Source organism: Diadema antillarum, unplaced genomic scaffold (assembly GCF_040938485.1).
Source record: "Diadema antillarum isolate AM-2024a unplaced genomic scaffold, OU_Dant_1.0 scf00000074, whole genome shotgun sequence".
In the NCBI taxonomy this organism is placed as follows: Eukaryota; Metazoa; Echinodermata; class Echinoidea; order Diadematoida; family Diadematidae; genus Diadema; species Diadema antillarum.
The window spans coordinates 3,146,571-3,169,086 of NW_027270963.1; the positions used below are offsets into that span (position 1 = coordinate 3,146,571).

At 38.4% G+C, this 22,516-nt stretch overlaps 1 protein-coding gene across 1 annotated transcript in view; it reads left to right on the forward strand.

Moving 5' to 3' along the window:
* LOC139717315 (calcium/calmodulin-dependent protein kinase type 1D-like) overlaps positions 1–22,516 on the forward strand; it is a 159,094-nt gene that overhangs the window by 82,031 nt on the left and 54,547 nt on the right. The window contains exons 3-4 of the mRNA XM_071628808.1: positions 4,971–5,045; positions 17,993–18,131. Coding sequence (XP_071484909.1) covers positions 4,971–5,045; positions 17,993–18,131 — 214 coding nt within the window. The remainder of the gene's footprint in view (positions 1–4,970; positions 5,046–17,992; positions 18,132–22,516) is intronic.

Genomic DNA, 22,516 nt, shown 5'->3' on the forward strand with positions numbered 1-22,516 from the left:
TTGCATATTTCCTAACAATGCAATACGATGAAAACATCACATGTTACAGTAAGAATTTAAGTCTCAGTAAGAATTTAAGTCTCAGTAAGAATTAAAGGCTGACGTATTACAAAAGATAATTGGAAATGCCAGACAAAAGAATTGCAATCATGATTGAAAAATGGGTAGACTTCAAATGCAATTATCTCAAAATATCATTCTTGCACGAAAATTGCATATATGATGGTTCAAATGACTGCCCGATTCATTCTATAACTACCTTGATATGGGGTGTTAATAATGCATTTACACAGGATTGTACTTTGTTGGTATTATCCATCAAGGCATGATCATGTTTCTGTTGGATGATTAATGCAACAACAAAAAAAAAATCATTGAGCCATATCTTCCCCATTTGTTTTTGTTTTTTTTTTCTCTCTCTGTTTCGCTCATGTACCGCTAAATGTCAGACACTGATTGGAGTCAGCATGTGTGAAATCCTCAAGATGGATAAGCGTTTGTTGATTCGCAAAACGACCACAGGTGTGGCCAGTGTGCAGTGACAGACAGGGTGTGTTGATTTTTGCAATTGATTGCTTTTTCCCTCATCAAATGCTTGTGACATCATCAATGAGTGAGCAGCCAATTGGGGGGGGGGGGATTTCTCTTTCTGTATTTTCATTTCTTTTCTCGTCTCTCGTTTTTCTCTGCATTCATCTTGCCAAAATGAATCTGCTACCATTCGGTTATGTTTTGTTGTATAAAGATCCTGACTATTTACTATATTAAGGAAATATGAACCATAACACTACAGATGTATGTAAGAGGTTTTTTTTTTTTTCAAAGCAATCTAATTGTGCTGTTTTTCAGAATTGCAGAAATTAAAATGAAGCAGGCCCTTGCCCCTCCTAACAACAATTATCCATTTCACAATGCACTGTGCTTAATCTAGTAAGAATATCAAGAATGAAACAAACAAAATGCACTCAGTAAGACAAAGGAAAGATAGTTTAGTATAGCCACTGTGTAAAATTAAGGGAATTTGTATGTGGGGCCATAGACCATGTGATTTTTGCTTTGTTTTCTGGAAAGGTAACTCATTCAATTTAGGCAACTGTTTTGTTCTTTGTCTTTTCCAAAGCCCACTTGCTGGTTAATGTGTGGTAATTTTTGTTTGTGTGTTTGTTTGTTTTGTCTTATCCCAAACCCACTCGCTCATTAACCCATTGAGGATGGGCTGATTTTGCTGCAACACGCATTTCCCATAGACACCTGCCCGAGTAGACTCGGTTACTCGTCTTCAACGGGTAAAGGTATGGTGGGAAATATGTTTGTAGTATGCTGTGAAAATGAATTGCGGTGAAGAAATATATGGGCATCTCTTGTGTGAAAAACGTCAGAATTAGCCCACATAATACTGTTTTCTCAGTATGTGACTACATGTATGTAGGTAAGACGTGACAGGCCACTCTTGTCGAGATAATTGCACTTTACGGAATCCTGTTTTGCTATTTCTCACTGTTTTCATAGGGCATGTGTAGAGGGGTAGGGGAAAGGAGAAGGGGTAGAAGGAGAATAGCTCACAGGGAATGATGCATGACATTACAGGTATCTGTGAACGTCAAACAGCGAAGCAATCATTTTCTTTTGAGAGTCCTGCTCAACGTACGTGACTTCCTCTTGGCCCAAGATTACAAACGCCGAAATTGGATCATACCCTTGGATTAAGTGACTACCTGTGTTTCCGTTATGCCTCCCGTGCATTGATTTACGTCGAACCGACTCCCGCCGCCGGGAGTAAATTTGTATACGAGCGGACGGCGAGGCTGGTTTGGGGGTGGGGGGAGGGCAGCGGGTTTGTTCTGCGTGTGGATGATCTGGTGGTGACGTCAGCACCACACAGGGAGAGGACCTTGCCTGCCTCGCAGAGAGGGACACCCTTCAATGGCAATTCTGCTTCCTTGAGGCTCTTCGCTCTCCTCTGCCATGCAGGAGAGAGACGCGGAACCTCTCCCGGATGTGATCCAACTCTCTTACGTCACGCCATGTTCTACAATTTGTTGTCTTTTTGCCAGACGGAGGCATGAAGCGTCCTTTCCATAATCTGTTTCACCGGAAAGCTGGATAGTAGAATGGGCAATGTTTTCTTTAAATAAATCTTGTGTTTTCCGTAGGGATGCTGATCCCCAACAGACCCCATATCATCTCATTTTCTGTGTGTATATCATGCAGGAGCAGGTATTGGAACATTCAGCAGGAATGCCAAATAAGTTTTGAATAGGGTTTCGTGTGGGCATAATAGGTGACGCAGTATGGTAGCAGATTGGCAAGATTCCATCTTCTGCCAGTGGGAATCAATGTTTTTCCCTTTGTCTGACACAATTTGTGTTTATGTTAAGAAATATTAGAATCAAGCTTGTCCATGTACTTTCATGATGTATTGAACTACTACATATGCATGTGTGCATCCAATCTGTTTAAAAAAGTAGGGTCTGACAGTTATTGGGATCGCCGGGAAATGCCCATGAAGGGTTTGCATGTTACCTGTTTGATGCCAGGCCAGTAGAGCAAGTGAGAACGATCACAGTCACAATCACAATCGCAATCGCAATCGCAATCGCAACCGCAACCGCAACCGCAACCACAACCACAACCACAACCACAACCACAACCACAACCACAACCACAACCACAACCACAACCACAACCACAACCACAACCACAACCACAACCACAACCACAACCACAACCACAACCACAACCACAACCACAACCACAACCACAACCACAACCACAACCACAACCACAACCACAACCACAACCACAACCACAAAAGTATAAACTGCTCCCAGAGGAACATCCTCTGACCAAAAACAATAAATAAAAAAAATCCAGGATCCAGGTCATGATTTGGATTGCTATCAACAGCTAATCACCTGTTCCTTTAATCACATCGTACCTTTCTTGAAAATTTTGTCAGAATCCTTTTATACTTTCTTGAGTACTATTGCTAGTAGATAAGCAAAAAAAAAAAACCCACACCAAACAAACGAAAACAATAACAAAAAGCCCACCAAAACAAGCTAAACTAAACAGTAGAAAAACACACACCCCTCAGCAAAGGTAATAATGAAATGTTATTAGCAGATGTACAGCAGGGATGTTGGAATTGGAAAATAGTTATATGAGATGAACATGTTTATTTGGAAGGACTCAATAAGAAACAAGAGAAATCGATGAGGAAGGATCAGGTAAAGAGATAGGGAGGAGAGAAAAATAGGTCACGGAAAATCAGGACACTATTATGATTCTATTTGACCAGATAGGTAAAAAGATCTCAAAGTATAATTTGAAATTTGGCAGGAATCTGAGATGTTTTGTCTCTTGCTATCCTGTTATACTCCATCTCTGTTCTAGTTGTCCCTCTCCCCCCCCCCCTCCTTTTCTCGCTCTCGTCCATCTTGTAATCCATGATATTGATTCGGATGCTGGAATGCATTGAGACTTGCTGTGCGCCGAGCGCCCCCGTTTTATTGGCTCGCTCATTTTGCAGTCAGTTGACACTCCGCCTTTTGGAGGAAGAGAAAGATAGATAGGTAGATGGAGAAAGAGAGAGAAAGAGAGGGAGAGGGGGAAATATTGTGATGCACCAGCGAATCTGTCATCTTAGGATAGCATCATCGCCATCGTCCGGCGGTGCTTTGTCGTGACCCGCAACTTGCACTATGGCAAACTCTGATTCTCTATACCCTCCACATTCCACTCCCCCCATACCCCCCCCCTCTCTCTCTCTTGTTCCAAACTGTGAAGTGGTTTTGCATTGAGACCATGAATTTATCTCCTCTTTTTGTCATATCCCAGGGTTAAACCCTCCACTCAAGAGATATATCACTCTTCTTTTGCTTGTCATGGAGCGGAAGAGGCACTCCTCTCCCCAGAACTCTTGCGATATTATGCAAACTTTGCTCCAGAGCTGATATTTTTGAAGGCAGATTACGCTCGGCCTTGGAGTGTTTGAATTGTAATTCTCATATTTGCACCATGGGAAAGTGGGATGAAATTCCCTTTAACATATTTTTCTTTATTTTACCGCTGCAAGAAAGAAATCACAAAAAACAAGTCACACAGTTTTTCGGGATATTTGTCATTTTTGTATTAATCTTATCTCCACTTTTGCCCAGTTCATACCGTGCTCTGTAGATATGTTCTGTATTCTATTAGTTTGGTTCACTTTCAAAATTATCCTCCCAAGTGTTTGAACAATTTATTAATAGTAAAGATAATACTACACTGTTATGATCATACATTGTTCAGGCTACAGAATAGGAGTGGACTGTCTCCCTACAAGAGGACATTGTAGAAGTATATTTCTCGTTACATTGAGATGGTTCATGGCTTCATAAAGTATGTGGAGATGTTTTAGTAACAGCTTTCATATTCCTAGCTGAACCAATCAAAGTTTAAATGTTATAAGAGCAAAAGTGATGTTTAAACAGTTTAGGAAGTTGCTCTCTGCCAAAGTGAGGATGGCGTGAAAAAAAAAAGTTCTAGGAGAGTTCATCCATATTCTTTAATAAGAACTCTTCTGATGTTGATGCTTGTGAGGTACAGCTTTTTAGAGTACCATTTTCCTTTTGATAGGTTAGCAAGACCGTATCAATCAGAATTTCATGGCCAGTGTTGTGATTTTGTCACGCACAAGCAAGAAATGCAATGTACCTTGTCCTATGGAGGAACCTGTGTAAAGTCCACTAACTAGGAAGCAGTAGGACATGAAGAGGTTCTGTAGTTCAAGAAAAGATTATTTTATTTTTCAAGAAAAGAGTTGTATATTTTCCTTTTAAAAATTACCTTTTAAAGTCTAGTTTCAATGAAATGATTATAATGAATGACCTTTTAAGCATTTATCACATGCATGTCCCTGATTTACTGTATATCATCACTTTTTTGTTTTGTTTCTCTTCCTTTTCTTTCTCTTTGTACGTTTGCAGAATAGATCATCCAAACATTGTGGCGCTACTGGACATATTTGAAGACAAGATGCATGTATATTTAGTTATTGAATTGTAAGTATACACTTGTTCCATTCCTATGTGTTATGCTAATAATTCATGTATCATACTGTTTATGTGTGATTTTGTTCAGGCAAGTTTTCCCTTAACATCAGATCGTTTTTAAGCACTTATCATGAGTGAGAGCTGATGGTAGCAACATACCTGTCCATTCATCATGTGAAGTTTTGATTATCCCTTTCATTCCTTGTGCAGTTATAGAGCCAGGTAAGTGCTCGTGAAATTGAAAAAAAATCTAATGATTGAAGGATGTTATATTTTCCTTAGATTTTTCCAAAACAATGATGACTAGAAAAGCACTCGGAGAGCGCGACCTCCACCAAGCAGCTCATTTCCACCCATTCCACACGTGCTAGAAATAACCCTTTTTCTGAAATAACAAAGAAGCCTTTCTAGTGTCTCTACCTTGGTATCCTGCTACAGTTTGAGCATGCATCTCGAATACACAGAGCTTGAATTCCATCATTTTTTTTTACCTATTTCCCATGTTTGTTTGCCATATTTTCCAATAATAAAGAATCTTTGAAAAAAATTAACGCAAATACCTGGATCCAGATCCGTAAAATTTTGTCCAAATCCATTCATATATATATATTTGTTTTGCAAACAGACAGACAAACCACAGACCTCTGTGGTGGGGAAGAATATTGTTGGAAATTTTCATTTTGTTCTCAAGGTCTCACAGTGTTTCCGTTCAAAACCTGAAGATAAATCTCTGCAATTTCAGGCATTTGCATTCCCAAATGGCACTGATTTATCTGAAGAATCGACTTCACTCGACACTCGGCTTTTCCTCATGCTTTTGAAAACTCAAATAGGGGCCACTTCAGCTTATGCAGAGACAGAATTTTGATGTATAATTTTATGATAGGACAGCCCTATCCAATATGTGACCCTGCATTACATAACCAACAAAAAGTCACCAGACATGGATTTTTAGTTAAGAGCAAATTCTGAAAGAGCAGACTTTAAGCTTTGAAATGATGTATAAATCAATTGAAATGGATTCTCCTAACCTATCTAAATATGTAAGTGTGAACAGAGAAACAAGGCTTGAAGTACAGGCTCTATTCAAGCGCTTAATCTTTACCAAGCCTTGCTAGTTGTGCGAAGAATGGGACAAAAAAAAAGAGAGGATGTAAACCACTGGAGCAACAACAATGAAGGGATTATCAGATTAAGCAGAAATTAAGCATGCTTTATCAACACATTCTGTCCATGATTAATGCTAACTGTAAAAGCACTGGCATCATCCTTTCTGAAGTTAATAGAGTTGAAAGTGAAGAGTGTGTACAGGGATTTTTAAGAAATGAAAAGGGTATTCTATAAGAGGCATCTAATCACACTATTCCACAAAAAAAAAGAAAAAAAAATGGCTAAAAACAAAATTTCCTGTTCGTTTTATGATCCTAAATTATAGCATTCTGTAGAAGCAGACTTGCTCATTCAGAAAATATGAAAAACTCAAGATTGGCAAGGTTGACCCATTTCACCTATTTTAAGTCCCCACACAAAATCAGTGCGTGCGACGTTTTGTTGGTTTTGTGATGCACGGTCACAAATTTATAGTTTTAGAGGAGTTAGATGAATCTCAAGACTGAACTTCCTGTGAAAGCAGGATTTTTGTCCAAATGCCATCGTGTCTGCCATTGATCAGCAGAAGATATGAAACTGTTGGTCGCTGCTGCGGGAAGCGGTTTGCCACGGTTTCACTTCAGAGCTTTGCCATATATCTCATGTCAAAAAATTATACCTGCTCTAGTTTTTCCCCTTCCTACAAGGAGCCAATTTGTATCAATTTGGACTTATTTTCATTTATTTCTTTGTTGTTGTTGTTGTTGTTGTTGTGATGTCATCTGGTTAATGATATCAATGGCCTCCTTGGGGATGAAATTCATGGATCGGATTTGTGACCAATTGCGTTGACATCCACAGAGTCGCAATGACCTTGACTAGAACTGAGCCATGAAAATTGTGCAGTGCTCCTTCTATTCCCCGTTCTCATTCCCTCTAAGGTTCTCAATTTTCGATCATGCATGCTTCATTTATTTCTTGCTTGCTCGCTCTCTCTCTCTTTCCATCTGTTTCTCAGTCTGTCTTGTCTGTCAGTCGGTCTGTTACCCATTCTCATTTTCTCTCCCTCTTCTCCATCTTTTTTCCCTGTTCGCTCTCCTGAGTGGTTCATACTATTTTCTCTCCAAATCTGCCCAATTTTTCCAATCTGTTAGATATTTGATTTCATGGTCCTCCTTTCTTCCTGGGCTCTTATTTCCATATATAGCTTCGTATGATTCTGGTGAGCTCTAATTGTATTTACTATGGCGGTAAAAAGATAACAGCCAATTCGTTCTCAGTGTTTTATTAGTAGTTATGGTAACTGCAAATTCTTAACTCTAATTCGGGTAAATCTGCTCAAGATTCGCAAACGTATTGCTGCCCTGCATGTTCATACTCGGTGTTATACGCCAACTGTGTATGTGTTATACATCAACTGTGTATGTGTTATACGCCAACTGTGTATGTGTTATACATCAACTGTGCCATTTCTTTGTGAATGTACGTTATGTAACTGTTTTTGTCATTGTCATTTGGCTGAATAAATGATAATAATGATACTATTACTACTAATACTAATACTGATACTAATACTTATACTAATACTGATACTAATACTACTACTGATACTAATACTAATACCAACTCCAATTCCAATACCAATTCCAATTCCAATTCCAATACCAATGCCAATACCAATACCAATACCAATACCAATAATAATAATACTAACCCTAATCCTCACATCAAACTAAACCTAGAATCCTATCACAATCCTAACCCTAACCCTAAGTCCTTGGAGAAAATAAGACTTGAGCAATTGTGGCAGGAGCAAATGTTGTGTTACCATCATTCTGATCCCCCTGTGACATTTACCCCCCCCCCTTTTAGTATATTATTTCTTTATTTCATTTTATTTATTCATTATTTTAAATCTGTGTGGTACACTAAAAATCCTGTGATTAGAATGATAAGTGACTGATTGTAGAGACATGTCATTTTGACATTCTGATGTCAAAACTTTACTAAATATTCATTCCCCATGCTCTTTCTATCTTATTATTATTATCTGGCTTCCACACTGTCCTCCTTTCCCCGCTCCTCTTTCTTCTGTTCTTACCAATCCTTTTTTCTGTCTTTTTTTTTTCGGTCACAATCTCCTCCAGCCTCTTCCCCTTCCCTCTCTCTTCTCTCTCTTTATGCCTTCCTCTCTTCCTCTTCATCTCGATCTTTTCCCCTTCCTTTCTCTAAGTCATCTCCTCTCTCTCCTTTCTCTTTCTTTCCCCATCTCCTTTTTCTCTGTCTTACTCTTGTCTCTCTTCACATGGTACTGTTGGAACGTGCTCTCATTGAAGTGTGCTGTATTCACGGCGAGTCCCCCGACCAGTCATTTGTATGCAATGAATTGATAGAAAAACCGTTCTAAATGTTTACACGTGTCATGCAATTCAACTCGACTGTTGTGCTGCTGGGAAAATTGAGTTCATGCTCCCTTTTCAAAGTGCTGTCAATTCAGAGCCGAAAGTGGATTCAGAAAAGCGTCTCTGAAAGCCGTACATGTGTGTGGGTCGTGTTTGAATAAACAGTGATTGGATTGGTATTGATCTTCTTGTTAGCACAATCAAACGTTTCTTTGGAGAATGTTTGTGAAAGAAAATGTGTGTGTGTGTAGTAAACTTTAAGATCATCATCGATAAAATACAAACAGGTTAGATGAGTTGTGTAGACCTAATATTTCAGCTCTATTATGAATTCATCATCATTTAGATATTTATGGGCAGGACTGGTTTGAATTGCACACGTTTGTGAATGTACACATTTTTGTCTTTTTGTTATGAAGCTCCATTTGTCTTTCTTAGACAAATTCATGAAACATCTATTGAGGCATAAAGAAGGCTCCTCTATGTAAGTGAAACTGCCATGGGTAGTACAAGTTTTTAATGAGAAACTATTCTCGCTCTTTTTCAACCCAATTTTTGGAGGTGCATCCATATGGTGAATTTCCAGGAATCTGTGCTTGCCAACGCTGGCAATCTCCCAGTGGAATTAGTTATTTGGGTCAGAAAATACATAATGGAATGACAACGGTACGTGGTAGAGTCTTGCCTGCTCAGTTCCATAGGATAGGACTCATGCAAAACCCCCTCACTGTGAGTATAGGAAGAAAGACTGCTTTTGTACTATGTTCCTGGTGGTTACCAAAAGGATCTGTATAGGTTCGTCATGCCCGGTTTTATGTTTGTGTTGTTTGCGTCTAAGAATTTCTGAGAATTTCATGGGCAGTTGTAAATCTTCGTACTTCACTTCATCATCAAAACAATGAGAAAAGTAAAGTGTGGAGATAAAAAAGTGAATTTCCTTTCTTGATATATCATGAGGAGGCAATTGAGAGGACTTTTGGAATCGTATTAATGAGGAGAGTTATTTATTAGGCCCACTTTAGAGTGATGGGTTGATATAGCACGCCTTTTCCCCACAAGATGAACTTCTCTGGGTGTTGTGATATTCTTGGATATTTAGTGTACCGTTCCCGGAACAGCAGGTGTTGTGTCTGAAGTTGTAAATCTATTTGGGGGTATGGCAATTGTGTGATATTTCCTAGTGGTGTTGATCATGTTAATGTTTCCAACGACCTGGCAGTAATACTGTCATTGCCCTTCCCCCTTCCCCCATTGGCGTATTATGTTTTTTGTTTTGGGTTTTTTTAATACTTTTTAGCAAATAGTTAGTATGTTTTATTCAAAAAAGGTTTTGTGATCTTAATTGGCTGAACAAAATCCTACCATGAGCCAGTTTGTAGTTCTACTTTGTGCATGAGCAGAAACGGGTCATTTGTGATAACAGGCATAGTGGTTTTTAAATTCACTGAGATAAGCATAGATCTGTGATGCAATGATAATTCATGTAATCTGTATGAAAGGCGACTGCCAGCATGTCCACCTGGTATATAGCAATATAAAAAGAAGAAGTCTGTTAATGCACTCAATGCGAAACAATGATACAGTGCTTCAGAGTGTGAATAGATGGGCCATTCTAGTCACCTGGTGGAACACAGGTTTATTCTTTGTTTGAACATGAGGTCCATAAACTGTTACTGTTGCCAACTGAGAAAATAAGAAAGGTCATTTGTCCAAATGTGCTCATGAGCTAACTCCGAACTGGCATATTGGCAGTAATCGCCACCCCTGTTCTACCCCTACCCACACAGTCATAGAAGGCATATGATTTATTCTGAAGAAATGAGATACTGGGTAGAATGATGATAATACTGCTCTTTTTTCCTAATATGAACATCAGAATTATGCAACTTCAGTTAACAACAAGTGTGTCACTCTGTGTAAAGTAATGAAAGTTTTTTTTTTAAATATCATTGTAAAGAAAAAAGTTTTTATCTTAGTGTGTTACAGCAATTAAGATGCTTTAAATTTTACTTGTGGAAATTGAAAATAACAGATGAAATTAACTAAAATTTGATAATTTCTGGAAATAGTCTCTCCTTTATCAGACCATTGAGAGCTAGGTCTGTATGAGTGCATTGCAGACATTTAAAAATTTTTCGTATTATGCAAAATAGATTTGTGCTCTACCATTGTATCTCATCCATGTTGAGTTTGTGACATGCATCAAGATTTTTCATTGGTTGATAACTCTGTGTTGACCCGACCCCATTTCTATTTCTTTTTTTCTTTCTGAGCTTTGCATTGAAAGATTAACGATTATCGCCCAGAACTGCAGCAAAATTTCATTTAGAATGTTATTTGTGAAGATGTTTTTATAGAGCTTTTTAAGGGAATAGCAGGGGAACATAAAGCCAGGAGGTGATTGTACCTGACCATGAAATTCACTTCAAAGCTGCTTGTTGCGTTCCTTGCTGCTGAAGGAGCAGGCATATTTCTTTATGAAAGGAAAACCGTGTGTGCAGTATTCAGTAATCCTGCGTCTGAATGATTCATGCAACACCAGACAGAACGCAAGCTGACTAAATCAAGCACGATGATTCTTGTTTTTCAAGTGAGTGGATGCTCTTTGAACGGTTACTCTTGGAATATTTTGCTTCTTGGAAAGACAATGGCGAAGGCTCGTGCCAAAACTGTCTCTGGGCGAGCCATATTTAACCTTTTGCATCAGCCCACTCGATTGAAATTGGATTGTTGTAGGGTGTTGCAGATCCTTGCAAAACACAACATCACCAATCCCAGTGTGAATGATTTCCCCTCTCGCCTTGGATATTTTGGTAACTTTGTGTTGCATTTTTTTTCCCCTCTCCCCCGCAATTTTCACCAGCTGCTGCATTCATCAAGTGCTTATGTAGCTCATGTATTCAGGTTGGGGGCCTATTTTAGGTTTACAGTAGTCACATATTTGTTTCTTTCCTGTTTGATTTAAATCTCTTGTACATGCTGTAGTTTGCTCTGTGGTCTGGTAAAAAAAAAAAAAAAACGAATACATGTTTTATTTGTGTAATCTTGTACTTGCCTCCCACTGTAGTAAGATGAGGGGGGTCTATGTTTTCACGAGATAATCTAGAAAGCGCCGTCATGAACAGATAGATTCACTTGCCCACACAGATGTAAAATGTCATCAGAGATGCAGTTCATGGATCATAAGAAGAGCATTATGTAATTGCTATAATAACAACACCCCAACGACTACAGAACATGCAATGATGGCCTTTAAAAGCAAAATTTACCATTTGCAGATGAAACAAAAAACAACAACAACAACAACCCAGCATTAGTGCTTTAAAATAGTTCTAAAATGTGAGTTAGGGATAGAAACAACCACTGTAAAAATTTGAATATGTATAGTCAATGTTATTGTTAAATACACAAAATGTGAACAACAGTTACAATAAAAATGTTTCCAGACTAAACCATCTACAGTTATGGTTTATTGAGAAAACTGATATCTCCTTATATTGTAGGCTTTAATACAAAACTTTTATATGGTAGGATGTTTTGTGATACAACAGACCTGCACATATGCATCAAATGTGATATCTTGATTTTTTTAAAAATCACTGCTCCCAAAGGTAAACAGGACCTTTGATATGTTGTAGATAATCGTATCAGGTAGGAAATGACTGAGACAATGATAACTGCTTCTGTTGTAAGGAAGCATTGATTATAGCAAGTGGCATGAGGGATGGACTGTCTCCATGCCATCAAGGGGTTCATCCACCCAAAATGACTGATGAGCATGAGGACAGAGGAATGGGATGGGGATGCTAGTTTTACTAATTGACCCTGATGCAGCAAGGTCATTCACTCTAGATGCATCCAACATGAAAAGGTCAGCAATTCAACGTATGGTAGAAGCTTTCACACCCTTATCAAATCACAAGGGAGGCCAAAGTACTGGCATCTTTGGTATCTGAATAGTCTTTTGGAAGCGTGATGTACCCCACCCTCCCGTATCTCTGTGACTGTGATATGGATAAAAGATGACAATTTCCTGACTTTTCTTGTCTTGGTTTTAATGTCTTTCTTCATGTGCTTCTGTTGTATTATTTTTGTTATATTATTTTAATTTTTATTTTCTTTTCTAGACTTATTTTTACCTCTCTTTTTTTTCTTGTCTTTCTTTTTGTTTGCATCTTTATGTAAGGACATTTTGTTGTCTCCAGGTTGCTATTTCTTTTTCATCCTTCTTCTTGTTGTTGTTTGCCTAGATTTTACCCACAGTTGCAAACACAAATTCACATTGCATTGAGATGTAAATGTATTGTAACTGTGGAGGTGATATATAGAGGATTGGACTGAGTAGATTGGAGTCGGTGTAAGTGACATTAATTGCACAAATGAAAAGGAAGTGTAAACGTCTGGGGCGTGTATCAATATACGCTGTATCCTACGTGGAAACCTAAAGAGGGGTTTTCCCCAAAAGTCATAGTCCCACTAAACAGTGCTGTTAAGGGGGTTTTCTTTTGCAGAGAGATGTTAACACACCACAGTATGCATTTTCTTGTCAAATTGTGATAATTGCATTACTGTTTGCGATTCTCTGTCATTTTTTTTTCCGTAGGCTAAATTGCAATACGTATGTCTTAGAAAAGCATTTTTGATTCTGTGATATTGAAATTATAGAACAAGTCCTGTGATTACCCATACATGCACTCACACACACACAAAATTGAAACCAGTATTTGAAACATTTTGCATGGCTTGGTCAAATGCAGTTATCTATATGAAAATCAAACAGAAATCAATTGAGGAGAGGTATTTTAAGAATTGATGAAATTTGGGGAGAATGTAGCTAACTATCTAAAGCGGCCACAGTACTAGGCAATTGAGTCCAATTTCTCACACTTGCCTATCTCGTATCAATAGTGGGTGAACTTTAGCCCAAATCCATCTTCAGCATACAGGTGAGGTCTATGGATGCTCATTGGCTCACGTGGGAATAACATTTTCACAGTTAAGATCCAGCTCTGATTTTGAGCAATGCTGCCGCCCAACTGGTGTGGATGTCACCCAGCGGAGCCCGCTCTGGACGCAGTTTATTTATAAACAGCCGCTCAAATGTCTGACTAGTTTCTTTCCGTCCGTTGCAGCATTTCCCGCTAATGCTGTCATCCCCAATCTCAGTGTAATGAAGAGAAAACAGATACGGGATCTTATCACTCTCATCTCCTGGTAATTTACAGGAAAGACATATATATCTCTCCCCCGACAAGTTATATTTCTCTCTCTCTGTGGTAATTCAGAAGGAAGGCTTGTGCATGTGTTTCATCTCTCGCAGCATTTGGCTGTTGGTTTTGAAGATAAAGTGAGGATCCAAACGCTCAATTGTCCTGCGTGATAACTGGTATAGGATTGCTTTTGCTTCGAAGCATTATTCCGTATCAAAGGGATCTCTATGAATTTGCGTCATTTGTGTTGTATGAAATGGCAGTTTCCAGAACGTGGGTAGTTTCTATTTCTACTCAATGTATGAGATGCTGAGACAGAAAAGCATAAACAAACAACATATTGAACATGTAAAATAGAAAAAAAACAACAACACCATCACAAAAAAGTGAGAAAAATGGAGGTAGTTTTTCTTTTTTGAACCTGTTTAGGATGGGCTAATTTGCTACAACACCCATTCCTATAGACACCTGCCCAAGTATACTCAGACCAAGTCTTCAACAGGTTAAAAGAATCAATTGATAACCAATGGCTAGAGTTTAATGCTATTGGGAAAAGCTGTTATTCACTAGATTGATATTTGTTTGTTTGTTTTCTCTTTAACTCTGTACTTTAATAAGAAAAAAATAGGGGTATGGGAAATCTACTTGCTGTTGTTTGCATTCCCCCAGTTTTGAAGGAGTAAAAAATGTTGGGAAGTCAAGCCACATTGCCATGTGGTTGTGCATTTTGATAAATCCCAAAACACTGAATAGTAGCAACCAGTTCAGAAGAAACAAAAGTGGGCCTGTGGACATTGTCTGTAGTGAAGCAAATTTTGTTATTCAAATCCAGATGTGCCTTGTTAATCCAGGTAACCTATTAGTTCTAGATCATCCAGCCTTCGCTTTCGAGGTGGCGAATTCCTTTGGCCAAAATGAACAAATTCATGATTTAATTAAAGGACAAGTTCACCTTCATAGACATGTGGGTTGAGTGAATGCAGCAATATTAGTAGAACACATCAGTGAGAGTTTGAGCAAAATCGGACAATCCGTTAAAAAGTCATGAATTTTTGAAGTTTCTGCTCCGTCACGGCTAGATGAAAAGACTACTATAGCTTGTGATGTCACATGAGTACAACGATATAAAAAAAGAATAAAGAAAATTCAACATATTTCCATTTTTCTCGCATAACAAAAGAACACACAACTTCTCTCTTTTAGAAGGCAGGGGGAATAATATTACCCTTAACATACGTCAGTAGCAAGTCAAAGAGATGTGCACTTTATTCAAAAAGTAAAGTTTTGTGAAATTCTCTTTTTATTTTCCTTATAATAACTATAGTTGTACGCATGTGACATCATACACTTTAGTAGTCTTCTCTTCCAGCAGTGACTGCGCAGATACTTCAAATATTCGTAACTTTTGAACGGATTGTCCAATTTTCCTCAGACTTTCACTGATGTGTTCTACTGATATTGCTGCATTCTCTCAATCCTTATGTATATGACGGTGGACTTGTCCTTTAAGGCTGGATGAGTAATCTGTGGATAATAACTTTTTGTGTGACGTTGAAGGGATAAAAGTGACAATAAAGGTCGATATGATTATGAGAAGGGTAAAGCTCATTGCATGAGAAACAAAGCTTTGGAATCGCTACAGCAACGTACAACTCTTCTGTGCGTTATGATTCTGTCGAAGGTGAGACTTCAGCCCGAATTCATTCCTTTTTGCAGCACTTTGCATCATTTACATTCCCAGATACTGTCAGCGTGAGAGATAGAGAGAGAGGGGGGGGGGGAAGGGGGGTAGAATCATGCTTCACGTGACATAGAAAACAGATTTACCAGAAGGCTTTGTGACTGCTGTTGCATCAAAAATGCTCAGCAAAAACATAATGTTGCTTTGTGATACATCATGCTCGCAGACAGAACTGGCATTGGTGCAAAGTGTGCTGTGTGCAAGATCAGTGGACTGGGATGAATGGAATACATAATGCATGGCAAGTCACGGGAGTCATTGCAGATTAAGACCAACAATGGATATGTGTTTATTGCAATTTAAATGTTGCAGGCATCATTTCTCAAGTTTGAAAAATTCCTCGATGCTCTTTCATGATGTTTCCATACGTCAGAGGATGTTTCCATGATCGGCTGTATCCATGGCAACAACTTCCTGCCAGGAACAGTGTATAATCATGTGTTTCCTTGTTTTTTTCTTTTCCTTCCCCCCCCCCCCTTCCAGAAAATGTCTTACAAGTTACATAGATTAGAGATCTATATTTAGGAACTGTCAGGAAGTTGATATCAAAATTGTGATGAAGTATGAATTGATATGCAGAGGAATAAAGATGTCTGAAGCCACATTTTTTTCCTTGCTGTCATTAATGTGTTTGTCAGGATATGTAGGGGGCCTAGTGATTGGAAGTTTAAGAGTTTAAGCTCCAATGCCAAAATGCACATGTACAGCAAAAATGATGGTGCTTTTATATTGGAGCATTTCAAGCATAAGAGGATTTCCATCAGTGGAAGAGAAAGTGACGCAAGAGAAATCATCTCCTACATTATACCTGCCATGTATTTAGAATCACAGTGTCATGTTCCCTTCATTAAAATCATCAAATACCATTTGCAGATGAAACAAAAACCCAGCATTAGTGCTTCAAAATAGTTCTAAAATGTTAGTTAGGGATAGAAACAACCAATGTAAAAATTTGAACCAGTATAATCAATGTTGAGTATTGTTAAATATACAAAATGTGAACAATATTTATAATAAAAATGTTTCCAGACTAAACTGTCTACAGTTATGGTTTAATGAGAAAAAATATATAGATATCTCCTTATATTTTAGGCTTCATTGCAAAAAAATTATGTGGTAGGATGTTTTGTGATTCATCTACCCTACACATATGGCTCAAAAGTGTTATCTTGAACATTTTTTGAATCACTACTCCCAAAGGTAAACATGACCTTTAAGCCTTACAAGTTCACTTTACTAGAATGGCGTGTTTGTATTTATAGCTCATATATTGAGGACCCGTGCTGTGTATAATATTAATTTGACATGTTTAGGCACTTACAGGTTGACAAGTTCACCTTCATAGATATGTGGGTTGAGTGAATGCAGCAATATTAGTAGAACACATCAGTGAGAGTTTGAGCAAAATTGGATAATCCGTTAAAAAGTTATGAATTTGTGAAGTTTCTGCTCAGTCATGGCTGGATGAAAAGACTACTATAGCTTGTGATGTCACATGAGTACAACGATATAAAGAAAGAATGAAGAAAATTCAACATATTTCCATTTTTTCTCGCATAACAAAAGAACACTTGACTTCTCTCTTTCAGAAGGCAGGGGGAATAATATTACCCTTAACATACGTCAGTAGCAAGTCGAAGAAATGTGCACTTTACTCAAAAACTAAAGTTTTGTGAAATTCTCTTTTTATTTTCCTTATATAGTTGTATGCATGTGACATCATACACTGTAGTAGTCTTTTCTTCCAGCAGTGACTGCGCAGATACTTAAAATATTCGTAACTTTTGAACAGATTGTCCAATTTTCCTCAAACTTTCACTGATGTGTTCTACTAATATTGCTGCATTTTCTCAATCCTTATGTATATGAAGATGGACTTGTCCTTTAAAAGGGGAGTTTCACTCTGTGTGTTTGTGTCAGTTACATTTTGTCAGAAAGACTACAAGTTCTTGTGTCATTTTGACTATTAGCAGGAGTTTGTTCATCTTTTTCGATGGTGTCAGTATTCCTGTTGGATACTTGTGTTTCTCTTAGCAGCCGCTTTGAAGATATGAATTATATGAAAAATCAACATGTACTCTGCTTAAAAGGCACACATTTGTATGTATGTATACATATGTATATATATTGAGTTGGTATACATAATGTATATATATATATATATATATATATATATATATATATATATATATATATATATATATGTATATATATATATATATACATATATATATACATATATATATATACACACACACATGAGTGTGTGTATATGTTATTCAGTAGACTGTGTTCATTAGTTTCCTCCAAATCTACTGTATGTGTGTAGATTTATTAATGTAAATGCTATACTCTTATGTATACACATATAAAGAAATACACATGAATAAACCTACCTTCATTCATACATGCATATGCATATATTCATATATTCAAATACTCATACAGGTATATTTTTATTCAAGTATTCATTCTTTGTGTATTTGTTTGTTTGTGTTTATGACTATTTTCCAGAGTATCAGGTGGGGAACTCTTCGACAGAATTGTGACCAAAGGCAACTACACGGAGAAGGACGCTAGTGGCATTGTACGCCAGATCCTAGAGGCAACAACGTACATCCACAGCAAGGGCATCGTCCATCGAGACCTGAAGGTGAGCAAAATGGACATATGTGTCAAGTGGCCACGGCTAACGTGATTTAAAGTTTGTGCGTCCCTTTTTTGCCACCCTGGAAAGTCAATTTCTTTCCTAAGCTGGTATATTGTAGAAGTAAGGTAATTCAGACCTTCCCTCAGAATAATAGAATCAAAAACTTCTTTATGATTGAGGGGGGGGGGGGGGGGGGACAATTTTACAGATTTTCAGTGAATTTGTTTCAACCCCGAAGAGATTCCAACCGTTATTCTCCATGCAACAGGGGAACGTATTCTAGCAAAAATTTCATGTCGTTTGCATGAAAGTGATGGAAGACCTTTAAGGTAGTCCAATTATGGTACCGATCCCAGATTAGTAAAATCCACAATTTATGCCAAGTAGTTGGTAGTCCCTGCCTGCAGTTCATCTGAGATGGATTTTAGAAGGTTTTTTAATCAATTTTTTTTTTTTTTTGTAAAAGACTTCAAAGCCAAAAAATTTCATTCACGTTCATGTTTCTTGATTTCTATGGAAACAAAGCCATAAGAGTAGTTCCGGCATGCTGATGACCGATGGCATGGTTGTATTTTCTTTGTGTGTGTGTGTGTGTGTGTGTGTGTGTGTGTGTGTGTGTGTGTGTAGATCAGATGTAAAACCCATCACTTACATAAGATTATTCTTAACGCAATATATGGACGGCTTGATAAGAGATCCATTTTAGGTTAGGGCTTTGGAGAATGCATCGTTCTTTGGAAAAATGCACCATACTAGTAGTTGATATTTCTTTAATTTCTGAATTATTGTCACATAGTGCAAGAGGAAAGGTGAGTACAATTTGTGAGTGTGTTGACAGAAAGAACAACAGAAATCTGTGGATACAACTTTACTCGCTAAGCATTGCTAATGAGAGTGCGTTCCTGCAGCGGATGAAGTGAAACACACGACTCTAGTAGACATTGCACAACAAGGCTGATTATCAGACCTGTGGCAAAGGGAGGCAAACATTGTTATGTAACAGAGAAGAGGAGTGAACGGTGTCTTTACTGTGCGTATGCCACGATAGATGAACAGTGAGCAGGCGAGAATTCTTAATGCAGCCGGGAGAAAAATGACCATTGCGCTCTCACTGGCAGTCTCAAGTAAAGAAACATTGCCTGGAGTTGAGTATCTCCAGTTTCCATAGCAACTACTCTGATCCTGTCTGTGCTAATAAACTTTTTTTTTTCTCTCTCTATGTCTCCTCTTTTCTTTACTGGATGCATAGTCCCATGTAGTACAAGTGTCACTTTGTTACCGTAAGCAAAAGAATGTAGAAATGTGGCACATTTTTGCTTGAGCCTTATTCCAGTTTTTTACAATTTGCTTGTAAGCGACACTTTCATCATAAAATCCATCAACATTGTGAAATAAGTTACCCCAAATCTTCACTTTGTTGAAAGTGGTAGTTCTCTCTTGGACCTTCCCGACCCCCACCCCGCCCCCCCCCCCCCCCCCCCCCCCCCCCAGCAAGAGTCTGTATCATATCTTGATAGCATTAGCTGGCAGTCGAATACTATCTGTTAGGTTTAGGTGATCCTTCAAACAACATTGGCATTGAGAAATGCAGTGTACTTGAATCCTATTTGAGTTTGAACATCTATACATTATCAGTTCCCCCAAGATAACAACATGTAGTAATATTGGCAATGTATTATTTTAACATGACTCAAATACTGATATTTGAGTCAATATGATATTGCTTTTTTCTTGGATTTGTTTATAAGGGCCATTAATAGCTTGACACCATCAGCAATAATCTGTAGTTGTCTTTTTATATCAAGCTTCAGTTTTCTTCAAATTAAAGCATCTTTTTTTTTCTTATTGTTTGTTGGCATTGTTCTAGGTAACAAGGAATATATGACTTAATCTATGGAACTTCAAGGAAGTTAAAGTTCATGCATGATGAGTGCATCTATTGAATGCTGAATTTGAAGTGAAAAAGCAATGAACACAACAGTTCATAAATTTATTTGGGGAGGGGGAGAGGGGAACTGATGACATGATTTCTCATACATTTTGAACTGTTTGAACTAGCAAATATTGAATTCTAGGCATTAGACAAGGCATTTGAAAACATCCAAAATATTCCAATAAGAAAACAAGAATGGAGTACATTTTTGTTTAGAAGTATTATTTTAAAAGCTATTATTGAAGATATTTGACTGTCAAATTTGTAGCTGCAAGAAATCTCTATAGCTACAAATAACCTTCAAAATAATAATGATATTTGTCTAACTTATGAAATCTGATTGAAGTCATGCATTATTATTTTTTTTTTTTCATTGTGGGTTTCCCAAGTTTAACACAGTCTTGAGAGCTTAGTGATTGTGGGGCTTTTGCTGCACATTTGATATGAGTGTGTGGGACTAAAGTGAACGCTTCTCCCACCGAAGCGGCAGACGCTGCGACCGTGGAGTGCCAGTCAAGTACTCCCTGCTGTAGCCTTTTCACTTAGCAAGCAGCCATTCGGAGAGTCATTAGTACCACTCTGATTAAGACCCTGCTCTGTAACATGGAACCCTGATAGTTATTTCATTAGTCTGCCTGTATTCCTGGGTGCATGTGGCTTCTGGTGTATGTTTGGTACAATGGGAAGTATGGGGCGAGGAGGGGGGGGGGGGGAGGTGGAGCAGGGATCAGGGGTGGGACATAATGAGGGACAGTGTACCTTTGTTCACCCCATAGAGCAGCAGCAGTAATTAAGTGGATTTATGCACCATCAATCGAGCACGCCCAATATTCTGTAGGCAGTTGTAATTGCTGATTAAAGAGAGTACATTCTGATCTTATGAGAGAGCAAGAGAGCTGGGGGAGGTGGGGGGGGGGGATGGGGGTGGGGGGGGGGTTGAGGAGCCCAGATCTTGCATTGCTAGTAACTCATTACCATCTGTCAGGTAAATTAGCCAAAAAAAAAAGAAGAAAGGCGAGGAAATCATAGACTGAAAATCTGCTCATAGGTTTTATGACATAGCCACCCACAACTTTTACGTTAAGGCCAGATTATGTGTTCTAGGGATAATTGAGTTATTGAACATAGAAACATCTATAGAAGGAAGTACTTTTTAAAATTTGTAATGTTTTCTTCAACTCGATGAAGACTATAGCTCTGCATAGACTTGAGCAGGTGTGTATGGGATATCGTCGCTGGGGTGACAAGAACTCGTATCTACAAAATGTCAAATGTTCAGGAGAGCCAAAAAACATGGCGGCCAAAGCACTATAGCGAATGGGATAGCCTCTCCTTTGACATGCCATGGTGGCTTCATTTTTGCAGTAAGACAGTTGGGATTTGGACAGGACAACACTTAACCCATTATTTGACCATTAATCCAAAAAAGTCATTTTCACCAAAATTGCAGATACAAGGTCTTGTCACCCCAGCGACGACGATATGTGTTTTATATGCGAAATCAGCTCATCCTCAATGGGTTAAACCTATGAGCGGGATTTATTCAAATGATTCTTTTGCAGGAACTCCCATTTTTCCCCAGAAAGTTGTGTGAGCAGGGAATATTGCTGCTGATGCACTTTTGTTAAGTATGTCTATCTTGATAGCAGGAGGCCATTCGGAAGGGGGGGGGGGAGAATAGCAGACGGGCCGTGCTTTGGTGAAACATTGATTGCCTAATTGCCTCAACGTCTCTCACAGAATAATTCATTTGCGGGACATAACAAGACTGGTTCACCCAGGCACCCCTCCCCCCAAACCAACACACACACACACACACACACACACACACACACACACACACACACACACACACACACACACACACACACACACACACACACAACACACACTCACACACACACAAATATGTGCATTCATAATCAATGTGCCGTTTGAGAGTTTTTTGCCAGCATCAAGAAATTGGCCTGATTAAGTTTCGCTTCGTTTAAGGCGAATGCCTCCATTTGGAGCATGCATGTTTCCTAGTCATCTTCGGCCAATTAAGTATGTAGCTTCTCACCTCTGGTAGATTCCGCCGTGGAGGAAATAGTACTCTCTGATTTGAACACGGCCGTATGTCGGCTTTGTATTCCATTCGTAGCGTGCGTGTCTGAGTGTGAATGAGTGATGAAATGCCACAAGGCACTTTCAGTCTTTCTCTCTCTTTTTCTGTTTCTCATCCTTTCTTTGTCTTACTTTTCTCATCTTCCCCACTCACGTATTCCTTCTCAATACACTTTTTTTTTTTAAATGTAAGATTCCAAGTTTGCTGTGTAATTCACAGTGTGTGGGTGTTATGTAATATCTTCATGTGTGAGTTTTTTTTTAATGCGAGTGAAGCGTCCTGTTGATGTCTCTACCCCTTGTTTTCATGTTCCTTCTTCTTGATGGGTTATATTTGCATGTGTTTGTG